This window comes from Grammomys surdaster, unplaced genomic scaffold, assembly GCF_004785775.1.
Source record: "Grammomys surdaster isolate TR1022 unplaced genomic scaffold, NIH_TR_1.0 752, whole genome shotgun sequence".
NCBI classification, from domain to species: Eukaryota; Metazoa; Chordata; class Mammalia; order Rodentia; family Muridae; genus Grammomys; species Grammomys surdaster.
In genome coordinates, this window is record NW_021605171.1 from 1462537 (window position 1) to 1473772 (window position 11236).

General features: G+C 37.9%; 1 protein-coding gene across 1 annotated transcript in view; it reads right to left on the minus strand.

Annotated features, from left to right (window-relative positions):
• Nucleotides 1-11236, minus strand: part of Prdm5 (PR/SET domain 5) — a 156978-nt gene that overhangs the window by 37364 nt on the left and 108378 nt on the right. Inside the window, exons 11-12 of the mRNA XM_028782470.1 lie at nucleotides 9470-9630; nucleotides 7280-7373 (exon numbers count right to left, since the gene is read on the minus strand). Coding sequence (XP_028638303.1) covers nucleotides 7280-7373; nucleotides 9470-9630 — 255 coding nt within the window. The remainder of the gene's footprint in view (nucleotides 1-7279; nucleotides 7374-9469; nucleotides 9631-11236) is intronic.

Here is an 11236-nt window from a genome sequence, read left to right on the forward strand (position 1 = left end):
TAGTTCGCTTCTCAATGACTAAATAATAAGCTGACAGCTTATACATTCTCTAACTCCAGCTCTGAGAATCCTGGAACTCTCTTCTGACTTCTGTGAAAGCACAGACATGTATACTTGACCACATATAGGCATACACTCAGTTACAGACAGACATAGATACACACCCACACCCACATGCACACACACACACACACACATATAAGTAATTTTTTAAACTTAGTGTCTTTAAAAGATTTCCTGTGAAGATATAGATAAAGACATTATTGATGAAATAAAAATGTAGTCAATCTCTGACTGGGCCCAAGTCAATAAAGAATCACTTAGAAAACGAAAGCTGAATAAAATCCTTCTCAGCAGATAAAATCATTTACTACCTACAAAGACATGAAAGACAATTTAAGTTTCATGTGTTTGTAATTTGTTCATTATTGCCTTATATCATCTATAATTACATATAGCTACTAGTTTTATAATATTTGAGCAAACATTTTAAACACAATGAATTAATTTCTTTAGAAAAGTATTAAGGAAGAAAGAAAAACAGTGGCCAAATACCAGGTATAATCCAACTACAAGACAACAACAATCCTTTAATTCTAAACTGATTACAGGTATTTACAAAAAAAAAGTACTTCTGAAGACAGTGATTTATTACCACCTTCAAGTAACAGTGTGCACACAATCAAGGAGCAGATCTGTTAACACAGAAAGTTCACTCTAGGCACCTAATTAACCTCCTGACCTAAAGCTTTAAAAAAACAAAAGAAACTCCTACAATCACTTTTCTAATTTATGAGCTAATGGAATTTATGTCACAGTGTGTGGGTTCCCTTGCTGAATGAGCGTCAGCTCTCATGGACCCTGAGAAACTCAGTGGAGAAAGAGCTCCAGCATTCCTGCTGACCTGCAGAGTATCATCTCTATGGTCCCCTCATAGGAAACCGCATGATCACCAAACACAGAGTTAACTGCTTGACTTCTCTTACAGTGAGTAGGCCCCTTCAACCACCCCAGGCCAACACCCATTTGATAGCAAACCGAGTCTGTAGCCTATCCATTCTCTGTGTCTTCAGTGACTGTGTATGGCTAAATAAGGAAGATGATGTGGGAATGGAGGGCCCAACAGAGTACCATTGAGTTGGAGCTCCTGTGAGTAAATGCCTGCAGAAATATTAAACAAAACACATCACCATGACACTGCCTGATCATGCTGTACTACACGACAAGCTTCACATGCATCTGCAGCTGTTCTTAAAACAACACCACACTACTGAGGCCTTATTGCCCAGTTTTTCAGTGGAGATAAAGATTTAAAGGGATGACAGCTTGTTAAAGGGCCACAGACAAGCAATTAAATTGAATTTGAGGTCTCCTACCTTGATGACCCACACTCTGGATATGAACCAGATATTAAATAAGACATTATAACTAATTTCAAAATGGGAAAGGCTTTTCACACATGGAGTTGTTTGGCCACAGGTGACAGACTGCAGACCTACACATTTCCAGATAAGATCACTATTTTCAAACGACTGATATACTAAGAAGAAAACACCACCAAATTAAATGTATACTAAGTTCAAGAATAGCAGTAACGTAGATGGAACACATGTGAGTATCAATATTCTCTACCATTCTTGTAATAAGAAAAACAACAAACATAAAAGAAAAAACCCTCTAAACTAAGCAGTCCTAGCCAGAATCAGTCACAGTAAGTTTGGGAATGGTTGGCCAAATATTTTCTCCTCCTGTCCTTAACCTGTATCCAGTGGACACCGGTGAGTGGTGAGCTGGATCTTAAACCATGTGCTCTGTCATTGTTCTAGAGTCAGTTTCCCACCAACTACAGGATGAAGTAATGGAAGGATACTGATGGGGAGAGCAAAGGGTGTGGATACAGGAGACGGGCTTGATGAGAACAGAGAGCTCAGTGCTTCTCCCTAACTCTTGGCATATCTCTGAACAAAGACGGTTCCTATGTTTACTCAATAAATATTCCTGAGGTTTTGTTTGTTTTTGTTTTCTTTCACATTGTCAAGGAGTGTTCTCAAGCATAAATAAGATATCAGTTAGACATGATTTTAAGGTGGCAAGAACTTACAGACTCCTAAACAAACTACGTTTTGAAAGTATTTTGGAGGTTTCCATGATTTAATATCAAGGAAGAATCAGTATTCAAACCACGTTTTTTTAACTGAATTATCTAAACATTTATTTAAAAATCTTAATCACGAATATAGCCATTTAAAATGCATTTTGTTAAAGTTAACACAGAGAAATTTTAATTATGCTCAGTATGATATCAAACTGATTCTTTATGAGCACTCAACAAAGATGCTTATGGAGAATCCTAACATATACCAAATTTCAGATTTTGATAAAATTGGAAGAAATGATACAAGCTTGAAAATTCTTTCTTTAGCTTTTCTTTCTTCCTTTCTTTCTTTCTTTCTTTCTTTCTTTCTTTCTTTCTTTCTTTCTTGCAAATTCTTGTAAACTGCTATAAAGAAACAGAAACCAAATAAAGTGATAATATAAGACATAAGATATCATTCAATAAGATTTGTTACCTAATATTTAATGAATAAAACTCATTAGACTTTGGAAAAGGCATCTTAATTTTGGTGCCAGTATGACAAGAGAATTTTCAAGACAATGCTTATGATAACTGTTAGGCCAAAGTGGGCTCCCCAAATGGCAGTCCACAATGTCTTAAATGACAGTCTGGGCTCAGCTCAGGCTGGACTCCTGGGTAAACAGAAGGATGGTTAGTGGGATAAATAAAAAGTCTAAAATCAGCATCCCTGAGAAACGTGTGACACAGATTTCCATGTCAGGAAGAGCCACTACTTCCTGTTTCTGCCCCTATAGTTGACTACATCCGGAAATGGGCATCTGGTTCCCTATTAACATTAGCATGTTTCAGGAACAGTAAAGGGTAAAAAATTTATTGCCAAGAAAGAGCAGTTGGTGGAAGCAATATTAACCTGGCTTGTGAAATGGTCTATTATATAGAATGGCCCTTGTTGGCTGGGTCCTCATTTGCAGACCTCTTCAATTCTGCCCCCACCTCTCTCTCTTCCTCCCTCCCTCCCTCCCCATCCCCCTCCCTCTCTCTCTCTCTCTCTCTCTCTCTCTCTCTCTCTATCTCTCTCTCTCTCTCTCTCTCTCTCTCTCCCTTACAATATTACATGAGCTAGAATAGCTGTCTAAAGTTTCTGTTCTCAAAATGCCAAACTGGGGACCTGTATGTTCCCAGGGATCTCTCAGACCATTTCATAGGTCAGGAACACTGTCCTTATGAAGCTATTTCATGATCTTCCTTTTGACCATGTTGACATTTAATGAATGGTGGAAAGTTGCCATGGGAAAACTCCAGATTTAGTGACATAGATCTGAGCAGTGGTCGCAAACTCTACACCAGCCACTACACTCACCACAGCTAGACACACTAAAAATAAATGCTGTTTCCACTTGGGAATATATTTCGTGAAATACAAAATGATTGATCGTATTAAACCTAAACCTAACTGTTGAGGATCATCTGTTTCATACGGGAGCTGGATGGGGAGCTCTAGCAAGGCGTGTGGTAGTGGTCTCAGAAGCCCCTGCTTCCTAGACCTAAGCTTCCAGGGTTTTTTCATGGAACATTCTGCTTATATGAAGCAAAACGACTGACCACAAAGAGTGGACATTGAAAATGGCTATCTGGAGAATATTTTTTAATATACAAGGAAGGAAAGGAGTCAGAAATAACAGTGTAGCAAGCAATATTTCTTACAAAATTTCAGAAGGGAAACAGCAAGCAAAAGGGACTTCTGGATGGGTAGGCTAATGAGCTCTGGATGGCATTAACAAATGTGGAGATCTGCAGGACTCAAAAAACGGTTCCCAAATGACCTGTGCATCCTGTTACAGAATCCTTCATGGGTGAAAGGTTCATGCCAAACACAACACAGACTGATGGATTTTAAAGTGACAGACAGAAAAGGGTCACTGATATAATTTCAGATTGCACACGACAGCAATCCTTTTCTCAAAGTCTGCTTCTTGGTTTTCAGTCCAGTATCCAATAAAATCCCAAATTATTTTATCAAGACTATTAAATCTGTAGGATTGCTGCATATTCTGCAACCCCCAACTACACATCATAGGATGAATGAAGAAACAGATATGAAAATGTAGCTGTCTCCTCAGAAACCAGACAGTCAAGTCAGACAATGTCTTCATTCTCACCAATGGCTTATGGTTGGAAAACATAGTTATTTTCTATAAAAGCATCTCAACCTGGAATGAACTTCCTATGGCGTTTTCAGCAAAATAAATATTTTTACATTTTCTAATAAGGCACATTGCTTAAATTGCTAATGAAGTCAACAGCTGTAGAGAGAATCAAGCACTCCCTAGGGCCCTCCAGAACTGTCAAGCAAAAGGTATTGAGACAGCAGTGTGTGCTCATTGTATGCCCAGTGTGTGCCCAGGAACCAAGCAGCACACTCACAGAACTGTGTGGGTGCCCACTGTGATCAGGCTCCATCTCACTTGGGGTGCTGCTGTTTCACTGAACAGCCCATAAACATCATGGGATTCTTTACCGCTGGCAAGCTCAGAGGCAACCAGAAATTGCAAAACAGCATAAAAAAGAGATGAGTGAAATCATATTATTTCACAGAGGAAAATAAAAACGAAGGCAGAGAAAAACATAATTAAGCAAACCCACAAACAGTAAGAGCTCAGCTGCTCTTCTGACTGAGCACAACGTAGCCCCAGAAGTCAGTGAGCCTGGTGTCAGCTCTTGGGCATAAGTGGATACCTAGTTTTTGATGATGGGACAAAAATCCTGTTTATTCACATATGGAAGAGAAACCCATCTCAAGATTGCTACAGCCACCAGCCACCAGCCAGACGTCCTCAGCTCTGTCACACTGCACTAGCCACTGCAGGAGGTTATCTCTGAAAAAACTTGTTATTCAAAGAAGACAAAGCAGGGTTGAAAAATGGGACTCTGAAAGTGGTCTGAGTTTAAACAGAAAATATGATAAGAAAATAACCACACAAATAAGGAGTTACATAATTATTTGTACAAATACACACTTATTCTATAACTTTTCCTTGTCCGCTATATGTCTAAAAAAAAAAAATCTATCTACACAAATATATGTATTAGTGCACTATGCCTCCATTTGGCCCAGAGTCAGATATATAATAAACTACATCCAATGTGAAATGATTAGTATTTTTAGAATATTCTTTGACTATATATTTAAATATATCTTTTTATATAAATATATTTATAAATAAGAAATATATTATTTATTTATATGTTTACTAATTTATATATATTTACTTTATATATTTATTTATGTAATATGTACTATACATATTTATTTATATGCATATGTTATATATTTATCTATATGTATACTTATATAAATATATATTTGCTTATATATTTATATGTAATATATTATATACATATAAATTTATATTTATATATATTTTTATATATTTACATATGTATATTATATATTAAATTATATTGATATGGGAATTAATATAGATATAAAATGTCATTAGACAATAGGACGAGCATGACATATTTGATACCTTATTACATAAAAATGAAATTCAAAACAACACTTAAAACATTCAAAGGAATGTGTAACATTAGTAATCCATGCTTCTCTGCTGTTCATTCCTCCTCCAAGCAAAGTCAGATGAAATTGTGTGAAGTTCACAAGTATGGAGTCATTAAGAATATTCAAGTTCTCTTTGATTGGGTCTATCTTTTCTTTGCTGGAACCTCTGCCTTAATGTATTCTGAACTGTCTAAGTCTCTACTTTTAAACACCTGACACCAAGCTTGATTCAGTCACACAAGCATATCTTTGAGATTATTTACTGTAGGTATATTACTCCAATATGCAGACATAACTCACTTTCCCTATAAACTCAATGCTCTCCTATCTACAAATAACACAGGGATACATATATGCAGATACACAAGCTAGAACATTTTCTCAGAGTGGCACAGCAATGTCTACTAAGAATGACTGGCACAGAGAAGACAGCTGCTTTCACCATTACCAGGCCCAGCTCCACATGGCCCCAGTGACACAATAGGGAGAGAGGGCCAAGAACACCCATGCTCCTTGCTGTCAGAGGCCAGTCAGTACAGTGCAGAGGCAAATGAGCTGTAAGCATGTGACTATGACACCTGTTCCCCAATGGCTCTTCTGCTCTTTTCCTTTGGCTTCCCTCAGCTTTCGCCATATTCTAATTGTTTGACCCACCTTGAATTTTGTCCTAAGAGGCTTGCTTTCTCTACATAACTTCTCAGGCATCCACAATGTTTACACACAGTGCTTGGTTTGGTACTGGTTATGTGTGTCATTTACAAGTTGTCAGTGACTATTCTAAGGTTCTAAATTAGATGCAAGTCTTTTGTCTTTGTCCACAAAATTTTTAAATTATGCTCTAATGTGCTTTTCCTTCATGTATCCCTAAAGTCACAGCATCAATTTGTGATCTACTTAAACTAATATTTCTTCATCCACAAAACAGCTATTACTCTAGTCACTGTGCCAGGTGCAGGAAATACAATTTTTTAAGTCACATATGATGGCCTTTGACTGTGCAGAAGGCATCAGCTACACAATTCAATTAAATGCATTTTGCTTAATAGGAAGATAATTCATACAAGTGTATGATTATTTAGAAAGCAGAACGAGTATAAAAATTTTTTTATACCCAACAGAGAAACTACAGTCAAGTTTCTTTCAAGAATATTTAGGTATTCACCATGATCCAGTGGTCATATTCTCTTTCACTAGAGAAATTGCAGAAGAAAAGTAAGGAAAATGTCTGGGACCTTTACGAATCAAGACATATCACAGTCTCCTCATAGCAGGTGAAATAAAATTTGACAAAATTTGATCAGAAAGACAGGCATTTTTGAAATTAAGAATGCAACTTTGGTGTAAGTTACAAGTGGATGAAGAGAAGGCTTTCTGTCTCCATAAAAGGTGAAGCTGTTACTACTTGCTCTGTCCAACAAAATTCTGTACATCACTCTTACATTTCAATTGAAAATTAAGGTCTTAACACCTTAGTATTTTATTCAATTTTGGAGAAAATTGTGCAACTGAAATTATTCTCAAGTAAAGAACTGGCTTTGACAACCCTCCCAAGAAGGCTCACTGGTTTAGAAACTCTGGACAGTAGTGCACTCTGTCCTAAAAATGACTTCCAGTCTTTCATCCAAGGTCACTCTTCATACCTGTGTGGCTCCGAATATGAACTCTCAGGGTCCCACTGCTCGCAAATTTCTGGCCACAATATGGGCAGACTTTCTCTTTTTCTCCTGTGTGTGTCTAAACAGGAATAAAAATGGTTCATGATAAATACAAAGGCTTTGGTAAAGATGATTAACTACCTCTGACAATAGTAAATCTGTATTTTCCAGGATTATGTTTCATTAAAATGATTTAATGTCACAATGCGACTTTAAACAATTTATCATGGATAATCCCATGGGTTCAAAGACCGCTTAGAAGCATGCATTAGTGTTAATTTGAAAATAATTCTGCAGTTTACTGCTTAAGCCTTTATGTAGTCCTTGTCTAACTAAACATGATTAAGTTATATAAAACCAATGCATGGAGCAAAACCACATAATCAAAATGGGGCCAGAGCTGCCCTTGAGTGTTGCCAAGAGACATTTCCTTTGAATCCGTTTCCAAGTTCTTTGTGCATATTTCACTCTAAAGGGCAGAATTAATCTCAAGAAAGTCATCTGTTACCTATGGTATGTATATCAGGATAGATTTTACTACAAAACAGAAAGCATATACATTTAGTTTGATTTTGAAATCCAGTAGGTGTTACTTGAGCATTCAATTGAACAGAGAATTTCTTCCCTCCACATATTTATTTTGCAGGCATAAAATAATCACATCAGAAAAAGAGAAAGAACACCAGAAAAACACGCTTTAATGAAATCATACTAGGACTGGGAATACAACCCAGTGCTAGGATAGGAATAAAACCCAGTGCTAGGATGGTAATGCAACCAGTGCTAGGATGCTCGCTTACTACGCAGGAGGCTCTGGGTTCTATCGCCTCCAAATAAACAATTAACTAACCAAGTTGCAAAACTGCTGACAGCTCTAGAAGGTGGAGTAGATAGAATATGTTAAGGCCTCAGAGACTCAACAGGAGACTAATTTTTCCACCAACATAAACAAAACAAAAACAAAACCCATCATTCCAGTGAATGAGCAGTCAGAGTAATCTGTGAAGTATCAGGGATTTTGAAACTTGGAACAAAGAGAAAAGTTGGGAACTGAGCACTGCTGCAGAGATAAGCAGGAAGCAGTAGTTCTTCAGTTCTCTACATGTTCTTTGTAAGGTTGCTTTGAGAATATTTTCCAATAGTAGCTCCCAGATTAGTAAGAGCAGGTGGTATCTGATGCTAGCTGGTTATGACCATCACTTAGTTGTTTTAAGAGTTTCTTAGGGGCTCAGTGACTCCTGTGGGAGAAGCAGAGGAAGGACTGAAGGAGGGAGAAAAGTCAAGAAAACCACAAGAAAACCCACAGAATCATCAGACTTCGGCTCACAGGGGCTCACAGATACTGATCCCAAAATAGGGGAGCCTGGCTAGCTCTGATCTAGGTCTTCTGCGTTATAGTTGAATAGCTTGGTGTCTTGAGGGACTCCTAACATAGGAAGTGACAGGGGTGGGGGCAGGGGATGCTGTTTCTGACAATTTTGCCTGTCTTGGGAACCCTTGCTGGGCTGCCTCATCTGGCTTTAATATGAGGGGAGGTGACTAGTCTTACTGTAACTTGATAAGCCATCATTGGTTGAAGTTCCTGAGAGGCCTTCCCTTTTCTGAAGGGAAACAGAGGAGTGGGTGGGGAGGGGAGAGGTGGCTGGGAGGGACTTTGAGGAGAGGAAGGAGGGGAAACAAAGATGGGGAGTTGCCTAGGGAATGAGTGATACAGACCTCAATGGATGTGTGCAATGGCATTTCCAGATAGATCATGAATCCTTTGACACAATCCAGTGATGAACTCAAATCTGATGGCCTTATTAGTGGGGAAAGGCAGGAGGTGGGGCCTTACTCAAGTGTGTCACTAGGGGCTTGTCCTTAGGAATATGTTTTGCCCAGGCTCCTCCTGTATTTTCCATTCTTTCTCCTGGCCACAGTGAGGTGAAGAGGTTTTAGGCTCCACTTGCTTTCACCACTTTGGAATCTTTAGCTTTGCCATTTTAAAGAGATTTAAAATGCATTTATTGTAATGCTGCAAATTTATTCACAGAGAAAACAGGCATTTCTTGGATAGTCAGTATAATCATATATTTGTCATCGTCAGTAAGCATGTTATAAATACATATAAATTGTTACATGATAGTCAGTATATATGCCCACAATGCAGTCTGCCTTGCTGAAACCCCCGTTTACCTTCTTGTGACTTCGAAGCACTGAAGGTGTAACAAAGGCCTTATTGCACAGCTCACATCGGTACTTCTTGTGTCTTTCATGGACCACCTGGACATGAACATTTAACGTGTCCTTCCTTTTAAACGTGGCGTCGCAGTGATGACACTTGAAAGTCCTCTCACCTTAGAATACAAGTCAACAGTCGAGTTACACCACTGGTTTTCACATTTGCTGTCCCAAAATATCAGAATTACCTAATTCTGATGTTGCTTCTATCACATTTTCTGTCTTAATTTTATCAGAACTCTTTCAATCTTAACACATAGAAGCTAGCCAAAGACTTGCCTTGGTTTTTCAAGTGTACAAGGAAAGAAGTGGACAACTGCTGACATTTCAGTCCATGGATAAGTTATGTGTTTGTAAAAATAGCCTTCATGTCTTGAAGTTAAACTAGCTGTAATGTTAACACTGTGAAACAAGACCTAGTACTTTGCTCTCGGTGCTTTAGCCAATCTGGTTTTCCTGCTGTCTCCACCCACAGGTCTTCTTCACTCAGGCCTGTCTGCACCTTACATTGCGTACTTAGCATTTAAATTTTTGAGGGTGACGTTTTTGGCCAGATACCACACTGTAGCTTCAGAAAATTCCTCTGGTGTTGCTCATCATCACTTTAGCTGCAGAGCATACAGCATAGCATAGAAGCCACTTCTGTCCTTTCTCTTCAGCTACTGAGAACCAAGAAGGTGACACTGAAAGTATCAGATTCCTTGCTGTTACATGAAATAAAATTTTATTTTTCCCAAGAAAAATTTTCTGAGCTTGCCAAAGTATGCCACATACATCTTAAAAGGATGAAGAGCACTTGTATAAATGCCTATTCTAAAATTCATCCATGTCTTAAGCTATCTAATATAGTAAGTCCCCTTGTGGTGCAACACATTTCACTCTTTAATTACAAAGTTGTTCTTTATGAGGAAGTGGAAAGTTAGAGCTGTAGTGACCAACCTGCACTGGGAATACAGCCCCATCTTTTCATACAGGAAGCAGCTTCCTTTCTCATGATCACCACCAACATGTATAAACATTAAGACCTTATTATTTTTCATATTAGAAACTTGGCTAGAGCAGAGAAACCTCCTTCTAAGTCACCATGCTGTACAACCAGTTGTCACAGTGCCTTGTATTTGGAATGTAATATTCAAACAGCAGTAGGAGCTTTGCATGTACAATTTTTCTTAAAAGATAGATGTCTGTTTGTAACATAATAAAAAAATTACCACTGCAAATAAGCATAGAATCAGAAATTTTACATGAAATAGGAAAGGCACCTGCCTATCAGACACCCGGAGGCAATATGGGATCCACTATTTGAATAGCTGATCTCCTGTCAGACTCAGTCTTTTCAATTTCTCTTTAAAAAGATGTTGAATTACATGTACATTCTGACTCACGGCATCTGTGAAGCCTTTGAGCTAGTAAAGCCCTGACAGTGAGACAGCTCCATGGTTTGGAGGTAGACATATTCCCTCAATCATCATAGTTAAAAGTGAATGGAAGGTGAGGTTTCAAAGCAATGTTCAAAGTATACTGAATATAAGGTATCTTTTTATATACTAACTATAAATCCTAGGAAGAGAAGATGTAAAATGTATCTCATAAAATGATTAATGGTACTGCAGGAAAACAAGGCAATCTATCTTCTCTATGTTTTAAAGAGATTATCTAACAATTCACCATGCACTTCTGCTGAGATGTCTATTCTTTTTTTTTTTTTTTTTTTACTTTTAT